This window comes from Bufo gargarizans, chromosome 8 (assembly GCF_014858855.1).
Source record: "Bufo gargarizans isolate SCDJY-AF-19 chromosome 8, ASM1485885v1, whole genome shotgun sequence".
Classification (NCBI taxonomy): domain Eukaryota; kingdom Metazoa; phylum Chordata; class Amphibia; order Anura; family Bufonidae; genus Bufo; species Bufo gargarizans.
The window spans coordinates 155520290-155543363 of NC_058087.1; the positions used below are offsets into that span (position 1 = coordinate 155520290).

At 42.8% G+C, this 23074-nt stretch overlaps 1 protein-coding gene across 1 annotated transcript in view; it reads left to right on the forward strand.

Moving 5' to 3' along the window:
* GRIN2A (glutamate ionotropic receptor NMDA type subunit 2A) overlaps nt 1–23074 on the forward strand; it is an 810811-nt gene that overhangs the window by 768460 nt on the left and 19277 nt on the right. Inside the window, exon 10 of the mRNA XM_044304525.1 lies at nt 3139–3326. Within this exon, the coding sequence (XP_044160460.1) occupies nt 3139–3326 (188 nt within the window). The remainder of the gene's footprint in view (nt 1–3138; nt 3327–23074) is intronic.

Consider the following 23074-nt stretch of genomic DNA (forward strand, 5'->3'; position numbering starts at 1 on the left):
TATATATATATATTTTTTTTTTTTTAGTAATTAAGCATTTTTTACAATTACTAAAAAAATATATTAAATATATAAATTAAATTTAGCCTCTATTTCTGACAGGATTCAAACTCACAATGTTCTACATTACAGCCAAGAATCTTAACTACTACACTATAGAGCTACATGGCCAGTTACTAACTAAAAATAAAATGCAGTGGTTAACAGTCTTGGCTGTAATGTAGAATGTTTGAATGCCACCAGAAGCTTTTCATAAATAGAGGCTAAATTAGATTTAAATACACTGAACTGGTGTTCGTCCAAGCATGCTCGCCCAACATTATTAATTACCACTGATAGCTTATTCTGTACCCAGCCAACAGCAGAGATTGGGCCTTCGGCAGCCCCCTGGGCATCAACTTACCAGGAACTTTCCCTGTAAGGTCTATGGCCAATCCGCCATTGTCTGGAGTGTAATAATATTATAGGTTATAGTTATTCAAATTCTGGAGAAGGATGGTTGATCGAGGGAGTTATTCTGATTTCCGAATTGGAGTCAGAAAGGAATTTTTACCACTGAAATAAGAAAAATAGTTTTCTACCTCATGTTTTTTTTGGCCTTCCTCTGGATCGGATCAACTTTGCACCAGTTGAACTGGTTGGACGTCTGTCTTTTATTCAGTCATACAAACTATGCTACAATGTTACTATGACATACAACTTACTGGACGTTTGATAGTGGCTCAGATCTCCATCCTAGTGGTTGATGTAAAACAATTTTCTTTTCTGCCAGAATGACAGACATTTTGAATAAGGGTATGTCTGAAATGCTGTTTAGACCATCATGCCATCCATTAGAAATGGATCTAAAAAATCTGATGACATGTTCCTTTTAAGCACTGCTTCTCCTTCCTACACAGCAGATGGCTGGGCATATCAATGTACAGGTATCTGGGTTTCCAAAGGTCAGAACTTCTTTCATTATAATGTTGCTGGCTGCTGAGTGATAATTTATATTTTGGGGAATGTAGGGCGAGGGTTTTTCAAGACTGCAGTTTCCTACAACAGTGTTTATCTCCTGTGCGCCAGAGTGAGATGCAACTAATTAGAACAGATGCAGCATAATTAATTAGGCACATCTCTAACCCTCACATATATAATTGTATATCCAGTGGGCATGGAGGCTCTTCCCCCTCATGTTCTCACCATTTTATAAAAGTGGCGAGGAGAGCAAAACTGGTGTAAAAGCATTGAAATTTCCCCCGTCTTGTTTATACCAGGAAATGAAAAGTAAATTAAAAGAGAACTGTGTAAAAGAGAACTGTATTATACAAACCGGATTCCCAAAATATTGGGACACTATACAAATCGTGAATAAAAACTGAATGCAATGATGTAGAGGTGGAAAATGTTAATATTTTATTTGTAATAGAACGTAGATGACAGATCAAACGTTTAATCCGAGTAAATGTATCATTTTTAAAGGAAAAATACGTTGATTCAAAATTTCACGGTGTCAACAAATCCCCAAAAAGTTGGGACAAGTAGCAATAAGAGGCTGGAAAAAGTAAATTTGAGCATAACAAAGAGCTGGAAGACCAATTAACACTAATTAGGTCAATTGGCAACATGATTGGGTATAAAAAGAGCTTCTCAGAGTGGCAGTGTCTCTCAGAAGCCAAGATGGGTAGAGGATCACCAATTCCCACAATATTGCGCAGAAAGATAGTGGAGCAATATCAGAAAGGTGTTACCCAGCGAAAAATTGCAAAGACTTTGCATCTATCATCATCAACTGTGCATAACATCATCCGAAGATTCAGAGAATCTGGAACAATCTCTGTGTGTAAGGGTCAAGGCCATAAAACCATACTGGATGCCCGTGATCTCCGGGCCCTTAAACGACACTGCACCACAAACAGGAATGCTACTGTAAAGGAAATCACAGAATGGGCTCAGGAATACTTCCAGAAACCATTGTCAGTGAACACAATCCACCGTGCCATCCGCCGTTGCCAGCTGAAACTCTACAGTGCAAAGAAGAAGCCATTTCTAAGCAAGATCCACAAGCTCAGGCGTTTTCACTGGGCCAGGGATCATTTAAAATGGAGTGTGGCAAAATGGAAGACTGTTCTGTGGTCAGACGAGTCACAATTCGAAGTTCTTTTTGGAAATCTGGGACGCCATGTCATCCGGACCAAAGAGGACAAGGACAACCCAAGTTGTTATCAACGCTCAGTTCAGAAGCCTGCATCTCTGATGGTATGGGGTTGCATGAGTTTGTGTGGCATGGGCAGCTTGCATGTCTGGAAAGGCACCATCAATGCAGAAAAATATATTCAGGTTCTAGAACAACATATGCTCCCATCCAGACGTCATCTCTTTCAGGGAAGACCCTGCATTTTTCAACAAGATAATGCCAGACCACATTCTGCATCAATCACAACATCATGGCTGCGTAGGAGAAGGATCCGGGTACTGAAATGGCCAGTCTGCAGTCCAGATCTTTCACCTATAGAGAACATTTGGCGCATCATAAAGAGGAAGGTGCAACAAAGAAGGCCCAAGACGATTGAACAGTTAGAGTCCTGTATTAGACAAGAATGGGAGAGCATTCCTATTTCTAAACTTTAGAAACTGGTCTCCTCGGTCCCCAGACGTCTGTTGAGTGTTGTAAGAAGAAGGGGAGATGCCACACAGTGGTGAAAATGGCCTTGTCCCAACTTTTTGGGGATTTGTTGACACCATGAAATTCTGATTCAATATATTTTTCCCTTAAAATGGTACATTTTCTCAGTTTAAACTTTTGTTCCGCGATTTATGTTCTATTCTGAATAAAATATTAGAAGTTGGCACCTCCACATCATTGCATTCAGTATTTATTCACAATTTGTATAGTGTCCCAACTTTTTTGGAATCCGGTTTGTAGGAATTTAGGATGGTAACATTATGCACTGTACTTATCATTTTAATGTATATTATATATAGATTATGTAGATTATTTACAACTTCAAAATGTGAAAGGTTGTGTTAGTCAAAAAGTTAAAATGTTAGATTAAAGCATTTACTGCGCCATATCTGATGTTTTTAGTACAACCCCTTCTTGTAGTTCTAGAAGCAAGATACATACATACATTTTGAAACTTTTTTTCTTTTCAGGAAGTTAGATGCCTTTATCTATGATGCAGCAGTGCTAAATTATATGGCCGGAAGAGATGAAGGTTGCAAGCTTGTGACAATAGGCAGTGGTTACATCTTTGCCACAACAGGCTACGGAATTGCCCTCCAGAAAGGTTCTCCATGGAAACGGCCTATTGATCTAGCACTTTTACAATTTGTTGGAGATGGTGAGTTATATAATTTTCTCTTAAATGTTATGGATCATTATTTAAATAGCGACACAAAGTGAGGTAAAATATATGTGTAATAATGTGTATTGTCCCCAGGGTGGTGAAATAATATTTCAAATGCTATTATTTTCTCCAATGATTTTACTCCAAAAAATTAAAGCATATAAGTGGGCCTGACATTTTTTTGCAAAATATTCCTGAAGCTGCTCAATACATAATTGGAAACATACTAAATATGAGACAGAAATTCTTACCCATATTCAAACATGAGATGTTATTTTAAATGAGCTCCTAATGTAAAGTTAGAAAGTAAAACTTGACTGGTTGAAGATTTGGTTATCTATAGGTCATATAATCTAAATAATGAGAAACTTTTCTGTTAACAGAGGAATAGCTATTTTTTTGGAAAAGGATTGCGCTGCAGGAGAAAATTCTTTTGTATAAAAATAAAAATATATAATAAAAAGTTCCTTTGGTAGATCTTCAATCAACGTGGTCACAAGCCAACCTCACAACTTAACACTGGTATGGAAATCTGTTCTGAAATGAAAAAGCGCACTATGGTGTAGCAAGTTCTACAAACTTAGCGCCCCTGCGAATAGATTATACTCACAGGGTATCTTGCGAGTAAATGCGTATATGAATGGATGGTGTCTTCAATAGTACTCTGTTGAAAAGAGAGGACTATAGTGTAGCATGTAATTACACTTAAAACGCTTGCTGTAAGGTTATACTCACAGGATGTCCCTTATGAGAGGCTGGAAGGAATCTGTGCAATATTCACAGGCAGCTGGGCGGGTGGAGCAGGCAAGGATCAAGATACTCAAGTAGGAATTTCCAAATATCGATCCGACGGATGGAATGCTTCTGCACCTAGATGGTACTAGACCTCAGCTTCTCAGAAGGACTGGTTAGTGGAACGGATGCGCACCAAAGAGTCGGATAAAAATTATTTAATGAGAAATAAAATTACAGCTAAAACCACAAGACTAAAGTCTCTGACGAGACTTTAGTCTTGTGGTTTTAGCTGTAATTTTATTTCTCATTAAATAATTTTTATCCGACTCTTTGGTGCGCATCCGTTCCACTAACCAGTCCTTCTGAGAAGCTGAGGTCTAGTACCATCTAGGTGCAGAAGCATTCCATCCGTCGGATCGATATTTGGAAATTCCTACTTGAGTATCTTGATCCTTGCCTGCTCCACCCGCCCAGCTGCCTGTGAATATTGCACAGATTCCTTCCAGCCTCTCATAAGGGACATCCTGTGAGTATAACCTTACAGCAAGCGTTTTAAGTGTAATTACATGCTACACTATAGTCCTCTCTTTTCAACAGAGTACTATTGAAGACACCATCCATTCATATACGCATTTACTCGCAAGATACCCTGTGAGTATAATCTATTCGCAGGGGCGCTAAGTTTGTGGAACTTGCTACACCATAGTGCGCTTTTTCATTTCAGAACAGATTTCCATACCAGTGTTAAGTTGTGAGGTTGGCTTGTGACCACGTTGATTGAAGATCTACCAAAGGAACTTTTTATTATATATTTTTATTTTTATACAAAAGAATTTTCTCCTGCAGCGCAATCCTTTTCCAAAAATTTACTTATTTGACTTTTCCCACATTGTCTCCGGATTTGCAGCGCTAGAGAAGACAAGTATATCTAACAGAGACTTTACTTTATTTATTTTTCAGAGGAATAGCTATGGCCTCTTGTCAGGACTAGGAACAAGGTATTTACACAAAGTGTGGCCCATCAGTCCATAGAATTAATTCAAAACTACCTCACTTGTTAATAAGGAGATTGAATATATTTTAAAAGATGCATACACCAGCAGAATAAATAATTTACCCCACTAACTCTTTTCTGATTGGAGTCGTTTACTTTCCTTTTCTTCTCAATTTGGTCCAGACCAGCATAAGGATTTATTTTGAAGAATTCAATGATCACTTCCCAGACATATTTGGTGAAGAAATTTTAATGGTACACAGGTACCAATCACACCCAGCCCTGTGAACTGAGGGGCCATAATTGAAAAAGTTATAAATGCCACATGGTAGCTAGAGAGTATTGCTACACCCCTGTGCTATGTTTATTGCCTATGCATTGTTTTACCCTCTATAACAAAATAACTGATATCCTGATGCCCCTATAAACACAATTACCCCATTATTAACACATGTACCACCATCATGGTAAGTACAACCCAATGTCCCCAAATATTATACTGCCAAAATAAAAGTGTTAGAGGATGCAGCTATAGATGAAAATAAACTTAACTGTTAGAAGACATACGGTAGGATGGGGAAAGGATGGGCATCAAACCCCAGACCAGACCACAAATCCAAATCAGACTCCAGACTAGAACTGTAAAATGTCTTTCAAACTGCTTAACATGCTATAAAATAATAAAATATGTCATACTCACCTTACTGATATCCCATGCTCTCATTCTGACACTTCTTAGTCATCCAGTGTTCACTGCAGTTCAATGATGTCTCAATACAGACATGTGGCCACTGCAATCATTTGCTGCAGCCGTGACTTGTTAACACAACTGAGGTTACTGCTATGGTCAGTGATTGGATGCAGCAATCAGATGTCAATGTTGAAAGGGAGCAGGAGGTACAAATATTGTTGAGACCAAGAAGCATCAGAGTGGGAGTAGAGAGGAAACAAAAAGGTGGCTCCAAATCATACCTCAAACTTAATACAGACCCCAAAATTAATAAAGAGATCCCACATTTATATTGACTCCTATGTCCAAAGGTAATACAAACCTTAGTCCCTAAATCATTACAGGTCCCCTAGACCTCAGACCGACCACTTTAACCACCTGGCACCATCTTAACCACATTGGATCTTAATATTGGGTGGAATCAGTTAGTACTGTGGACCACTTAAGGTAAAAGAGGACTGAGTAGTCAGGAGGGGTGAGCATTGCCAAACATGTTCACCACTGCCTGGGTCTCCTTTGCCAATGAGCACATCCATCACTGATGGAAATAATGGAAAAGTTTTTTCATTAAATGGCACAAACCCTGAAAAAAAAAGTTTTAATAAAGTTGTGAGGTGGTGCATTAGTTGACCACCTACTTTCACCTACCCCTTGCCTTGGTCCTGACATCTTTGATACTTTCAAGATTCTTTGATTTCTGTAAAAAATTTTAAGCCTGAATAAGACACGGAATTCTGACCAGATAATTTCAGTTACTTCCTATTTCTTTGAGAATTGCTGTGTTATGACCAGAGGATGTCGATCCTCTGCGTCTGCGGATAGAGGACTGGACTTTAGCCCTGTATTGTTGACTGCTGATCCTCAGAGTCAGGATACTGGTGTTTGCACAAGTCACCCAGGATGCTGCTAACCGCAGAAGTGTGAACAGAGTCTAGCACAGGCAGGTAGGCGGAACAGAAGAACTTTAAGGAGGGTATCGGCACATGCGTATTCAGACGGTGCAGAGGTCGGTAATCCAGGTGACCCAATAAACAGACGGTAGGCAGATTCGCAGTCAAACAGAGCATAGGTCAATAGTCCAGGCAATCCAGCAAGCAGACAGTAAGCAGAGTCGGGGTCAAACGAGGCAGAGGTCAGAATCCAGGAAATCCAATAAACAGACAGTCCAGAACACAGTAGGAAGCTTCATCGAGAGTCAAGAGGTACAACAACCATGCTTGGGCAATTCCCCGTAAGTGAATCTGCCTTAAATACTCAAAACCCAGCCTCTGGGTGGGGACGATAATCAGGACCCAGCTGCCTTCTACCAGATGACACCTGGCAGTGAGGACGGATGCGGCAATATGCTGGAAGACGCCTGTGTCTCCTGCAAGGTAAGCCTGCCCTGTGACCCATGACACTGAGATGTGCAGACAGGGATCTGTCAACCTGTGGTGGGGACACGGACCCAATACTGACAGTACCCCCCCACTCACGCCCCCTCCTCCACACGGTAGACCTAGAGAGAAATTTATTCAGCAGCAGAGAAGCATAAATATTGGCTGAGGCCTCGCACGACTAGTGTTTATAGAGCACTGTAGTGCTCGGGTGCTCGGGGGCTCGAGCCGAACACATCGGGATGTTCGGGTGCTCGACCGAGCACCCGAGTATAATTGAAGTCAATGGCAGAACCTGAGTATTAAATCAGGTACCCCCTGCTCTGAAGAGGGGAGGGTCCCTGGTTCATAGGAAAATGTCAGAAATTGATGGAAACACAACCAAAATGGTTCTGGAACAGCATGGTGAGGATGTCTGGATGCATCTTCTACTCCCAGGTCGCTGCTGGGAACGATGTTGTCCGAATAGTACTCCACTTTTACAGACTGACAATACTATGCACAAAATCAAAGAAAAAAAATGATTTTAGAGGAAAAATGTATTGGAAACATTCTTTACCTGTATATTTACTGTATATAAAGTGCTGCCACAAATTACAAGGAAGAGGCACAACCTGTATATCACATAAAGGAGGGCCTCATTCACATTGTGGAACAATTGTTCATGTAGTGGGACTCCTACACTCATAAAGCCTATGCACTAAGTGAAAGGGCTGCAAGAAATTACAAGGAATCGGCACTCCAATACACCCTTTGTTACACATAAAGGAGGGCATCATACATAGCCTTGAAAAATTATGATTGATGGCCTGCTGGGAACCCTTAAAAACATTTGGAGCAAGGGCCTGCTAATCTAACCATCTAAAACATTATGGGCGAGGGCCTGATGCCGCTTTGGTGACTCTAGATAACCTGGAGACAATCGCACGTCCCAGTGACGGCGACGATCCATTTGGATGTCTGCTCTATTTACTTTTGATGTTATTTTCAGTCCAAACCATGTAGAGTAGACCATGGGTAAAGGGGGAATAATGGTTTGATTTTGGAGAGGGAGCCTGAGAAACAGCTATGGCTACCACATCCAAGCAAGGCAGCATGCACGCAAATTACCTATTTGGTATAATTAGGTGAGGGCCTGCAGGTGAGCTGACCCTGTAAAAGATTTTATGTGCGGGCCTGCAGGTGAGCTGACCCTGTAAAAGATTTTTGGTGCGGGCCTACAGGTGAGCTGACCCTGTAAAAGATTTTAGGTGTGGGCCTGCTGGTGAGCTAACCCTCTAAAACATTATATGCGAGGTGCTTCAGGTGAGCTGACCCTGTAAAACATTATATTTGAGGGCATGCAGGTGAGCTGACCCTCTAAAAAATTAAATGTGAGGGCCTTCAGTTGAGCTGACCCTGTAAAATATTTGATGTGCGGGCCTGCTGGTGAGCTGACCCTGCAAAAGATTTTAGGTGTGGGCCTGCTGGTGAGCTGAACCTCTAAAATATTTTATGCGAGGGCCTTCAGGTGAGCTGACCCTGTAAAACATATGCGAGGGCATGCAGGTGAGCTGACCCTATAAAAGATTGTAAGTGATGGCATGCTGGTGAGCTGACCCTGTAAAAGATTGTAGGTGAGGGCATGCTGGTGAGCTGACCCTGTAAAAGATTTGAGGTGCGGGCCTGCTGGTGAGCTGACCCTCTAAAACATTATATACGAGGGCCTTCAGATGAGCTGACCCTGTAAAACATTATATGTGAGGGCATGCAGGTGAGCTGACTCTCTAAAAAATTCAATGCGAGGGCCTTCAGGTGAGCTGACCCTGTAAAAGATTTTAGGTGGGGGCCTGCTGGTGAGCTGACCCTGTAAAATATTTTATGTGCAAGCCTGCTGGTGAGCTGACCCACTAAAAGATTGTAGGTGAAAGCCTGCTGGTGAGCTGACCCTCTAAAAAATTATATGCGAGGGCCTGCTTGTGAGCTGACCCTGTAAAACATTATATACGAAGGGCATATATGCGAGGGCATTATATTTGACGAATAAGTATGTTGATATGATGGAAGAGGAGGAGGAGGATGAGAAAGGGAAGATTCAACCATATACCCTTGTTTGTGGTGGAAGGGGTGCATGGGAATACAGTGTATTCAGTACATTATAAACAACACATTTAAAGTGCCTTTATGTTCAGCCGCTGGTGGAGTCGAGAAGTCATGGTCATGGTCAATCCAGGCCTTGTTCATTCTTTTAAGAGTCAACCTGTCAGCATTTTCAGTTGACAGGCAGGATACGTTTATCTGTTATAATGCCAGCAGCACTAAATACCCAATCAGACAAAACGCTGGCGGGAGGGCAGGCCAGCACCTCCAAGGCGTAGTGCGCCAGTTTGTGCCACATGTCCAGCTTGGACACCCAGTAGTTGTAAGGCACTGAGGGATCATTGAGGACGCTGACATGGTCTGCTATGTAATCCTTCATCATTAGTGATGAGCAGGAGGTGCCATATTCGATTTCGACAAAATTCGCGAATATTCGCTAGAATATTCGTCTCATATTCATAGAAATCGAATATTCATCATTATTCTAGTTATCGCGATTAATATGCGATTTAAATAATCACGTATTGCGATTATAACTTAAGGCAACTTTCCTATTGGTTTGATATCTAGAATTAGCGAAGATGACGACTATGCCGAATGTATTCGTCATATTCCTCAAAACGAAGATAACAAAATATTCTCCATCTTCGTTTTAGCTCCATATTCGTCAACTTCGCTAATTCTAGAAATCAAATAGGAAAGTTGACTAGAGACAGCTAAGTTTTTAATTCGCTATGCTATAATATTACTTTGCTTTTTTTTTATAAATAGATTATAATACTTGATAATTGTATTTATAAAAAAAAAAAGCTAAGTAAAATCGCATAGCGAATTAAACACAGCTGTCTCTATAGTCAACTTTCCTATTTGATTGCTAGAATTAGCGAAGTTGACGAATATGGAGCTAAAACGAAGATGGAGAATATTTATCTTTGTTTTGAGGAATATGACGAATACATTTGTCATATTCGTCATCTTTGCTTATTCTACCAAGCAAACCATAGTAAACCAGGTCTAAGTTAAAATCGCAATGCGATTACTTCAAGTTATATTAATCGCATTGCGATTTCAACTTAGAGCTGTGTTTCTAATGGGTCAGCTTGCTAGAATTTACGAAGTTAACGAATATGGAATATAGCAGTGCTAAGTTGAAATCGCAATGCGATTAATATAACTTGAAGTAATCGCATTGCAATTTTTTATTTAGCACTGCTATATTCCATATTTGTTAACTTTGTTAATTCTAGCAAGCTGACCCATTAGAAACAGCTCTAAGTTGAAATCGCGATGCGATTACTTCAAGTTATATTAATCGCATTGCGATTTCAACTTAATTCTCACATTCGACAGTACATTCTAGTATGGAGGAGTTCCCATGGTGATGGGGACGCTCCATAAGCACGGAAGTCGGCAGAAGCGGCAACGGGCACTGACTGGAGCAGCCAGGAAGCCAGGAATCCTCAGAACAGGTAAGAACTACTTTTGGGAAGTGGGAAAGAAAAAAAGATAACATTTAAAAAAAAAAAAAAACGAATAGAAATTGCTATTTGAATGTTCGCGCTCAATACTATTCATCATCTTCCAAAATATTTTGCTCCTTGTGACACGAGGCCGTGCATCAGGTTGAGGGTGCTGGTGAGGTGTCATGAAACTGTCCTAGGCTTTGGAGAGTGTTGCCCTGCCTCTGTTGGAACTGCTGTCTGTTCCCCTCGTCTCCCCTCCTCGGTTGGCCAAGGAACTACTGACTCTGCCGCTAGCGTTGTAAGATGGAAAGATTTGGAGCAGCTTTTCAACAAATATCTTCTGGTATTGCATCGTTTTGTTCGTTCTCTACACCAGAGGAATGATGATAAGAAGTTCTCTTTGTAGCGGGGGTCGCGAAGGGTGAAAAAACTGTAATCCATGTTGTCTAAAATGCATATAACGCGCGGGTCGCTGGAAAGGCAGCCTAACATGAAGTCAGTCATGTGTGCCGGGGTACCAACAGGCAAGACTTCGCTGTTGTCATCAGGAGGATCACTCTCAATCTCCTCATCCTCTTCCTCCTTTTCTGCCAACCCATGCAGAACAGATGGAATTAAACTTTCATGGGTACTGCCCTCTGTAGCGAAGGCAACCGTCTCCTGCTCCTCCTCCTCCTCCTCCTCCCCATCATCCAATTCGTGCTGAGAAGCTATCACCATGTATAATGTCTTCCCCCATTTACACTTCTTCCACATGCAAAGCGTAGTCTTTAATTGTGAGCAGCGAGCGTTTGAGTAGACACAGAAGTGGGATGGTTACGCTGATAATAGTGTTATCTCCGCTCACCATCTGTGCTGATTCCTCAAAGTTCCTTAAAACCTCACAGAGGTCAGACATCCATGCCCACTCCTCGCTTGTGAATATCAGAAGCTGACTGGAAAGGTGACGACCATGTTGAAGCTGGTATTCCACTACTGCCCTCTGCTGCGCACAAAGCCTGGCCAACATGTGCAATGTGGAATTTCAGCGCGTGGTGACGTCGCACAACAGCCGGTGAGCTGGCAATTTCAAGCGCTGCTGCAGCGTTGACAGATCGTCTGAAGTGTCAGTGACATGCAGAAATGTGCACACACGCGGCGCACCTTCACCAGTAGCTCAGGCAAATTGAGGTAGGTTTTGAGAAACCTCTGAACCACAAGGTTAAACAAGTGGGCTAGGCATGGGATGTGTCTTAGCTTGCCAAGCTCTAAAGCCGCCACCAAGTTACGGCCATTATAAAACACAAGCATTTATTATCTCTAAGCTGTGCTGCAGCTGAAACAGGAACATCAATAGCAATAAGAGCCTATGCAGACTGTGCTGTAGAAAGAGAGTCAAGGTGAGCAGCTACATGCTGCAGATAATTCACCACTTGTTTCTGGGTGCAGAATAAGCTCGACCTGGCTCTTCAAACACCCTCTTAAAGGAGTCCATAAATAGAGCCACATTACTGGTGATAGGTCCAGATCTCTCCCATATTGGATTCGCCCATGCCAGAGCCTGACCCTCGAGATGAGAGATAATGAACGCCACTTTAGCATTCATTATCTCTAAGCTGTGCTGCAGCTGAAACAGGAATATCAATAGCAGTAGGAACCTATGCAGACTGTGCTATAGAAAGAGTGTCCAGGCGAGCAGCTACATGCTGCAGATAATTCACCACTTGTTTCTGGGTGTTTCATGCTGTTGCTCAAGTTCCTGTAGAAGTTCCGAAATTCCTGGTTTAGAGCCAGCGGGATCCATGGCCCAAGGGTACTATTATGACCAGAGGATGTGGATCCTCTGGGTCAGCGGATAGAGGACTGGACTTTAGCCCTGTGTTGCTGGCTCTCAGAGTCAGGATACTGTTTTTTGCACCAGTCACCCAGGATGCTGCTAACTGCAGTAGTGTGAACAGAGTCTAGCACAGGCAGGCAATTAGAACAGAAGAACTTTAAGGAGGGGATGGGCAGATGCGCATATATATGGTGCAGAGATCGGTAATCAAGGTGATCCAATAAACAGATGGCAGGCAGAATTATAGTCAAACAGAGCAGAGGTGAATAGTCCAGGAAAGCCAGTAAGTAGACAGTGAGCAGAGTCAGGGTCAAACGAAGCAGAGGTCGGAATCCAGGAAATCCAATAAACAGACAGTCCAGAACATAGTAGGAAGCTTCAACGGGAGTCAAGAAGTACAACAACCACGCTTGGGCACTTCCTCCTAAGTGAAGCTGCCTTAAATACTCAAAGCCCCGCCTCTGGGTGAGGACGATAATCAGGACCCAGCTGCCTACTGCCATAAGACATGGAGAGGGGTGCACGTGCAATAGAGCGTATCAGATGACACCTGGCAGTGAGGACGGATGCCTGCGTCTCCTGCAAGTTAAGCCAGCTCTGGGACCCCGTCACGGTCCCTCAGGTGACTGATGTCAGGAAATCATTTCTGACAATGATTTCTCTTGATTGAGTGTTGATAGGGTTAATGACCACTTCCCTTTTCTCAGCTGTTGCTCAGTGGTCATCACTTCTAACCTTTATAGTCTTACCCCACCCTTCTGATTATGCGTTGATAGCTTAATTTGGGCTTGGCTGAGCTGGTGTGAGATCCTCTCTGGTTGCATTGTTTTATTTTTTATATTCCCTGTTGTTGCATCTGGCCCTGAGACAGAGACTTTTATTCGTCCGGGGAGGAATGGGTTGTCTCTGGTCCTATACTTATTCCAGGGCCTTATAGGGAAATTAGGGCCTAGGTATGCTGCTTATGAATATTCCTACCTTCAAGGTCTATTCATATTGATAGATAGATAGTCAGGGCCCGGTTTAGAGTTGTCTAGAGGGTGACCTGTTTCTTCCCTAGTTTTCAGGCCCACTTATTGTTACCCTTTCCTCCTGTGTTCAGTGTGGAGTTCCCCCCCACCCACACTTATCGTGACAGACCTGGGGCTGAGATCTGCAGACAGGGATCTTTCACCCTGCCGTGGGGACACGGACCCAATATGACAGGCTGAAACTGTACTCCCCATTCTATGAAATGTTCTATAGGAAATATGTCATCAGAAATTCTTCCTCTTAGTGCTGAAAGTATTTGGTGTATTTATTATTTATTATTGTTCTGGAAAACATAGATTAATAATCCACTGAAGTACTTGTAGTTCAGGTTTTCTGGGGTGAATATTAAACTAAACCTTTAGCGCATCAACTATAGAAAGGAGATACATTCAAATATTAATAGTACTGGAGCCCTGAGTTTTGCTTATGGCTTTTTCATGATTGAAATGAAAAGCTTGTGTCCAGGGAGCAATCTTGCAGTAGGAAATAAAGAACTCCCAGTTTCACAAGTGAAGTAGCAACAAAGAAATCTAGAAGAAAGAAATATATTTATATTATAGGGTAAAAATATATTTTACTTATTTTGATGTCTTTTGTGTGATGACTGTTGATAGCAAAAAAGGTTGAAGACTGTATGAATAGCATTACAGCAAGGTACTATCTACAGTAAATCACCAAAAAGGCTATGGATCCCCATCTTCTAAGAAGGAGAGTATATGATACTATAAAACACCACCTAGCTTTTTGCTATCATGTCTCCTCAATAAATACTCCTATATTATGGCCTACTCACATAGCCATACACCCCCGTCAATTAGCTGTTTCTGGCGGCCACCGTGCTGGAATCTAACAGTGGAAGTGGAAGCAGAAGTCTCCATACACTAAGTAGTTTCCGACGCTTACATACTGGAGCTCAGCTCTCATTCACTTCAGTCGGACATGGCTGCAGTACCTCAGCACTGCCACTAGACAGTGTACAGTGCTGTATTCCCCATCTTCTTACACTGTATAGTTTCTGGCCCTGGACACTCCAAAACAGCTCATTGGTTCTTTTGCCAGGTGAAGCTGCATTAGAGGGCAGTGATATGTGTGAGGACCTCTCACTGGAGTATTGTGGATCGTGCATATCTTGTTATATTCCTTATAAACAATCTTCATTAATGGGATGAAGACTGAGGTATCTGGCAGTGGTTTATCTTGCATAGGGCCAAAGGAATCAGGATTTTAAAAATCCAACAAGACCAATCTTTCCTTTCCCTAATTATGAGATTTGAAAGACATATAACTAATGTGTATGAGCACCTTAAAGGGTTTGTCCGTTTTTCTATTCTGACATTTCTAGATGGATCAGTTTGAATTGTTTTATTAGATTTTATTACATGGGTTGAGATGGATCACCATTGCAGTCATTGCTATGGCCAGTGATTGGCTGAGCGTTCATTTCCTGCATGTTGAGGGGGGACTAGGAAATAGAGGCTGTAAATAGGGATGAGCGAACTCGAACTGTATAGTTCGGGTTCGTACCGAATTTTGGGGTGTCCGTGACACGGACCCGAACCCGGACATTTTCGTAAAAGTCCGGGTTCGGGTTCGGTGTTCGTCGCTTTCTTCGCGCTTTTGTGACGCTTTCTTGGCGCTTTTTGAAAGGCTGCAAAGCAGCCAATCAACAAGCGTCATACTACTTGCCCCAAGAGGCCATCACAGCCATGCCTACTATTGGCATGGCTGTGATTGGCCAGAGCACCATGTGACCCAGCCTCTATTTAAGCTGGAGTCACATAGCGCCGCCCGTCACTCTGCTCTGATTAGCGTAGGGAGAGGTTGCGGCTGCGACAGTAGGGCGAGATTAGGCAGATTAACTCCTCCAAAGGACTTGATTAACTGATCGATCTGCAGCTGTGGATCATTGAGCTGCTGATCCTCAATTGCTCACTGTTTTTAGGCTGCCCAGACCGTTTGTCAGTCACATTTTTCTGGGGTGATCGGCGGCCATTTTGTGTCTTGTGGTGCGCCAGCACAAGCTGCGACCAAGTGCATTTAACCCTCAATGGTGTGGTTGTTTTTTGGCTAAAGCCTACATCAGGGTGAAGCTGTCACACCAAGTGCATTTAACCAGCAATAGTCTGTTTATTTTTTGGCCATATACTACATCAGGGGCAAGCTGCGCCTGTCACCAAGTGCATTTAACCCTCAATGGTGCGTTTGTTTTTTGGCTAAAGCCTACATCAGGGTGAAGCTGTCACACCAAGTGCATTTAACCAGCAATAGTCTGTTTATTTTTTGGCCATATACTACATCAGGGGCAAGCTGCGCCCGTCACCAAGTGCATTTAACCCTCAGTAGTGTGGTTGGTCAAGCTATCACACCAAGTGCATTTAACCAGCAATAGTCTGTTCATTTTTTGGCCATATACTAAATCAGGGGCAAGCTGCGCCCGTCACCAAGTGCATTTAACCAGCAATAGTCTGTTCATTTTTTGGCCATATACTACATCAGGGGCAAGCTGCGCCCGTCACCAAGTGCATTTAACCCTCAGTAGTGTGGTTGGTCAAGCTGTGACACCAAGTGCATTTAACCAGCAATAGTCTGTTCATTTTTTGGCCATATACTACATCAGGGGCAAGCTGCGCCCATCACCAAGTGCATTTAACCAGCAATAGTGTGGTTATTTTTTGGCCATATCCCAGTCTAATTCTGTCACTAAATCCATACCGGTCACCCAGCGCCTAAATACTAGGCCTCAAATTTATATCCCGCTAAATCTCTCGTTACCGCTGTCCTGTTGTGGCTGGGAAAGTTATTTAGTGTCCGTCAAAGCACATTTTTTGTTCTGGGTTGAAATACAATTCCCAATTTAGCAATTTAAAAATTTAGTGGTTTCTGCTGTATCAGAGCTATTTGAAATCTATCCCTAAAAGGGTATATAATATTCAAGGTGCACATAGGGTCATTCAGAATAACTTCACACACCCGCTACTGTGCATTTCCAAGTCTAATTCTGTCACTAAACCCATACCTGTCACCCAGCGCCTAAATACTAGGCCTCAAATTCATATCCAGCTAAATCTGTCGTTAGTGCTGTAGCTGGGCGAGTTATTTAGTGTCCGTTCAAGCACATTTCTTGTTCTGGGTTGAAATACAATTCCCAATTTAGCAATTTCATAATTTAGTGGTTTCTGCTATATCAGAGCTATTTGAAATCTATCCCTAAAAGGGTAGATCATATTGAAGGTGCACATAGGGACATTCAGAATAACTTCACACACCCGCTACTGTGCATTTCCAAGTCTAATTCTGTCACTAAACCCATACCTGTCACCCAGCGCCTAAATACTAGGCCTCAAATTTATATCCAGCTAAATCTGTCCTTAGTGCTGTAGCTGGGCGAGTTATTTAGTGTCCGTTCAAGCACATTTCTTGTTCTGGGTTGAAATACAATTCCCAATTTAGCAATTTCATAATTTAGTGGTTTCTGCTATATCAGAGCTATTTGAAATCTATCCCTAAAAGGGTATATAATATTCAAGGTGCACATTGGGTCATTCAGAATAACTTCACACACACCCGCTACTGTGTATTTCTAAGTCTAATTCTGTCACTAAACCCATACCTGTCACCCAGCGCCTAAATACTAGGCCTCAAATTTATATCCTGCTAAATCTCTCGTTAACGCTGTCCTGTTGTGGCTGGGAAAGTTATTTAGTGTCCGTCAAAGCACATTTTTTGTTCTGGGTTGAAATACAATTCCCAATTTAGCAATTTCATAATTTAGTGGTTTCTGCTATATCAGAGCTATTTGAAATCTATCCCTAAAAGGGTATATAATATTCAAGGTGCACATTGGGTCATTCAGAATAACTTCACACACACCCGCTACTGTGTATTTCCAAGTCTAATTCTGTCACTAAACCCATACCTGTCACCCAGCGCCTAAATACTAGGCCTCAAATTTATATCCTGCTAAATCTCTCGTTAACGCTGTCCTGTTGTGGCTGGGAAAGTTATTTAGTGTCCGTCAAAGCACATTTTTTGTTCTGGGTTGAAATACAATTCCCAATTTAGCAATTTCATAATTTAGTGGTTTCTGCTATATCAGAGCTATTTGAAATCTATCCCTAAAAGGGTATATAATATTCAAGGTGCACATTGGGTCATTCAGAATAACTTCACACACACCCGCTACTGTGTATTTCTAAGTCTAATTCTGTCACTAAACCCATACCTGTCACCCAGCGCCTAAATACTAGGCCTCAAATTTATATCCTGCTAAATCTCTCGTTAACGCTGTCCTGTTGTGGCTGGGAAAGTTATTTAGTGTCCGTCAAAGCACATTTTTTGTTCTGGGTTGAAATACAATTCCCAATTTAGCAATTTCATAATTTAGTGGTTTCTGCTATATCAGAGCTATTTGAAATCTATCCCTAAAAGGGTATATAATATTCAAGGTGCACATTGGGTCATTCAGAATAACTTCACACACACACGCTTCTGTGCATTTCCAAGTCTAATTCTGTCACTAAATCCATACCGGTCACCCAGCGCCTAAATACTAGGCCTCAAATTTATATCCTGCTAAATCTCTCGTTAACGCTGTCCTGTTGTGGCTGGGAAAGTTAATTAGTGTCCGTCAAAGCACATTTTTTGTTCTGGGTTGAAATACAATTCCCAATTTAGCAATTTCATAATTTAGTGGTTTCTGCTATATCAGAGCTATTTGAAATCTATCCCTAAAAGGGTATATAATATTCAAGGTGCACATTGGGTCATTCAGAATAACTTCACACACACCCGCTACTGTGTATTTCCAAGTCTAATTCTGTCACTAAACCCATACCTGTCACCCAGCGCCTAAATACTAGGCCTCAAATTTATATCCTGCTAAATCTCTCGTTAACGCTGTCCTGTTGTGGCTGGGAAAGTTATTTAGTGTCCGTCAAAGCACATTTTTTGTTCTGGGTTGAAATACAATTCCCAATTTAGCAATTTCATAATTTAGTGGTTTCTGCTATATCAGAGCTATTTGAAATCTATCCCTAAAAGGGTATATAATATTCAAGGTGCACATTGGGTCATTCAGAATAACTTCACACACACCCGCTACTGTGTATTTCCAAGTCTAATTCTGTCACTAAACCCATACCTGTCACCCAGCGCCTAAATACTAGGCCTCAAATTTATATCCTGCTAAATCTCTCGTTAACGCTGTCCTGTTGTGGCTGGGAAAGTTATTTAGTGTCCGTCAAAGCACATTTTTTGTTCTGGGTTGAAATACAATTCCCAATTTAGCAATTTCATAATTTAGTGGTTTCTGCTATATCAGAGCTATTTGAAATCTATCCCTAAAAGGGTATATAATATTCAAGGTGCACATTGGGTCATTCAGAATAACTTCACACACACCCGCTACTGTGTATTTCCAAGTCTAATTCTGTCACTAAACCCATACCTGTCACCCAGCGCCTAAATACTAGGCCTCAAATTTATATCCTGCTAAATCTCTCGTTAACGCTGTCCTGTTGTGGCTGGGAAAGTTATTTAGTGTCCGTCAAAGCACATTTTTTGTTCTGGGTTGAAATACAATTCCCAATTTAGCAATTTCATAATTTAGTGGTTTCTGCTATATCAGAGCTATTTGAAATCTATCCCTAAAAGGGTATATAATATTCAAGGTGCACATTGGGTCATTCAGAATAACTTCACACACACACGCTTCTGTGCATTTCCAAGTCTAATTCTGTCACTAAATCCATACCGGTCACCCAGCGCCTAAATACTAGGCCTCAAATTTATATCCTGCTAAATCTCTCGTTAACGCTGTCCTGTTGTGGCTGGGAAAGTTATTTAGTGTCCGTCAAAGCACATTTTTTGTTCTGGGTTGAAATACAATTCCCAATTTAGCAATTTCATAATTTAGTGGTTTCTGCTATATCAGAGCTATTTGAAATCTATCCCTAAAAGGGTATATAATATTCAAGGTGCACATTGGGTCATTCAGAATAACTTCACACACACCCGCTACTGTGTATTTCTAAGTCTAATTCTGTCACTAAACCCATACCTGTCACCCAGCGCCTAAATACTAGGCCTCAAATTTATATCCTGCTAAATCTCTCGTTAACGCTGTCCTGTTGTGGCTGGGAAAGTTATTTAGTGTCCGTCAAAGCACATTTTTTGTTCTGGGTTGAAATACAATTCCCAATTTAGCAATTTCATAATTTAGTGGTTTCTGCTATATCAGAGCTATTTGAAATCTATCCCTAAAAGGGTATATAATATTCAAGGTGCACATTGGGTCATTCAGAATAACTTCACACACACACGCTTCTGTGCATTTCCAAGTCTAATTCTGTCACTAAATCCATACCGGTCACCCAGCGCCTAAATACTAGGCCTCAAATTTATATCCTGCTAAATCTCTCGTTAACGCTGTCCTGTTGTGGCTGGGAAAGTTATTTAGTGTCCGTCAAAGCACATTTTTTGTTCTGGGTTGAAATACAATTCCCAATTTAGCAATTTCATAATTTAGTGGTTTCTGCTATATCAGAGCTATTTGAAATCTATCCCTAAAAGGGTATATAATATTCAAGGTGCACATTGGGTCATTCAGAATAACTTCACACACACACGCTTCTGTGCATTTCCAAGTCTAATTCTGTCACTAAATCCATACCGGTCACCCAGCGCCTAAATACTAGGCCTCAAATTTATATCCTGCTAAATCTCTCGTTAACGCTGTCCTGTTGTGGCTGGGAAAGTTATTTAGTGTCCGTCAAAGCACATTTTTTGTTCTGGGTTGAAATACAATTCCCAATTTAGCAATTTCATAATTTAGTGGTTTCTGCTATATCAGAGCTATTTGAAATCTATCCCTAAAAGGGTATATAATATTCAAGGTGCACATTGGGTCATTCAGAATAACTTCACACACACACGCTTCTGTGCATTTCCAAGTCTAATTCTGTCACTAAATCCATACCGGTCACCCAGCGCCTAAATACTAGGCCTCAAATTTATATCCTGCTAAATCTCTCGTTAACGCTGTCCTGTTGTGGCTGGGAAAGTTATTTAGTGTCCGTCAAAGCACATTTTTTGTTCTGGGTTGAAATACAATTCCCAATTTAGCAATTTCATAATTTAGTGGTTTCTGCTATATCAGAGCTATTTGAAATCTATCCCTAAAAGGGTATATAATATTCAAGGTGCACATTGGGTCATTCAGAATAACTTCACACACACACGCTTCTGTGCATTTCCAAGTCTAATTCTGTCACTAAATCCATACCGGTCACCCAGCGCCTAAATACTAGGCCTCAAATTTATATCCCGCTGAATTTGAATACAATACATTGGGCCAAATAATATATTTGTTGTTGTGGTGAACCATAACAATGAGAAAAACATCTAGTAAGGGACGCGGACGTGGACATGGTCGTGGTGGTGTTAGTGGACCCTCTGGTGCTGGGAGAGGACGTGGCCGTTCTGCCACATCCACACGTCCTAGTGTACCAACTACCTCAGGTCCCAGTAGCCGCCAGAATTTACAGCGATATATGGTGGGGCCCAATGCCGTTCTAAGGATGGTAAGGCCTGAGCAGGTACAGGCATTAGTCAATTGGGTGGCCGACAGTGGATCCAGCACGTTCACATGATCTCCCACCCAGTCTTCTGCAGAAAGCGCACAGATGGCGCCTGAAAACCAACCCCATCAGTCTGTCACATCACCCCCATGCATACCAGGGAAACTGTCTCAGCCTCAAGTTATGCAGCAGTCTCTTATGCTGTTTGAAGACTCCGCTGGCAGGGTTTCCCAAGGGCATCCACCTAGCCCTTCCCCAGCGGTGAAAGACATAGAATGCACTGACGCACAACCACTTATGTTTCCTGATGATGAGGACATGGGAATACCACCTCAGCATGTCTCTGATGATGACGAAACACAGGTGCCAACTGCTGCGTCTTTCTGCAGTGTGCAGACTGAACAGGAGGTCAGGGATCAAGACTGGGTGGAAGACGATGCAGGGGACGATGAGGTCCTAGACCCCACATGGAATGAAGGTCGTGCCACTGACTTTCACAGTTCGGAGGAAGAGGCAGTGGTGAGACCGAGCCAACAGCGTAGCAAAAGAGGGAGCAGTGGGCAAAAGCAGAACACCCGCCGCCAAGAGACTCCGCCTGCTACTGACCGCCGCCATCTGGGACCGAGCACCCCAAAGGCAGCTTCAAGGAGTTCCCTGGCATGGCACTTCTTCAAACAATGTGCTGACGACAAGACCCGAGTGGTTTGCACGCTGTGCCATCAGAGCCTGAAGCGAGGCATTAACGTTCTGAACCTGAGCACAACCTGCATGACCAGGCACCTGCATGCAAAGCATGAACTGCAGTGGAGTAAACACCTTAAAACCAAGGAAGTCACTCAGGCTCCCCCTGCTACCTCTTCTGCTGCTGCCGCCTCGGCCTATTCTGCTGCTGCCGCCTCGGCCTCTTCCTCCGCCTCTGGAGGAACGTTGGCACTTGTACCACCAACACCACCACCACCACCTCCGTCACCAAGCGTCTCAACCATGTCACACGCCAGCGTTCAGCTCTCCATCTCACAAACATTTGATAGAAAGCGTAAATTCCCACCTAGCCACCCTCGATCCCTGGCCCTGAATGCCAGCATTTCTAAACTACTGGCCTATGAAATGCTGTCATTTAGGCTGGTGGACACAGACAGCTTCAAACAGCTCATGTCGCTTGCTGTCCCACAGTATGTTGTTCCCAGCCGGCACTACTTCTCCAAGAGAGCCGTGCCTTCCCTGCACAACCAAGTATCCGATAAAATCAAGTGTGCACTGCGCAACGCCATCTGTAGCAAGGTCCACCTAACCACAGATACGTGGACCAGTAAGCACGGCCAGGGACGCTATATCTCCCTAACTGCACACTGGGTAAATGTAGTGGCAGCTGGGCCCCAGGCGGAGAGCTGTTTGGCGCACGTCCTTCCGCCGCCAAGGATCGCAGGGCAACATTCTTTGCCTCCTGTTGCCACCTCCTCCTTCTCGGCTTCCTCCTCCTCTTCTTCCACCTGCTCATCCAGTCAGCCACACACCTTCACCACCAACTTCAGCACAGCCCGGGGTAAACGTCAGCAGGCCATTCTGAAACTCATATGTTTGGGGGACAGGCCCCACACCGCACAGGAGTTGTGGCGGGGTATTGCACAACAGACCGACGAGTGGTTGCTGCCGGTGAGCCTCAAGCCCGGCCTGGTGGTGTGTGATAATGGGCGAAATCTCGTTGCAGCTCTGGGACTAGCCAATTTGACGCACATCCCTTGCTTGGCGCATGTGCTGAATTTGGTGGTGCAGAAGTTAATTCACAACTACCCCGACATGTCAGAGCTGCTGCATAAAGTGCGGGCCGTCTGTTCGCGCTTCCGGCGTTCACATCCTGCTGCTGCTCGCCTGTCTGCGCTACAGCGTAACTTCGGCCTTCCCGCTCACCGCCTCATATGCGACGTGCCCACCAGGTGGAA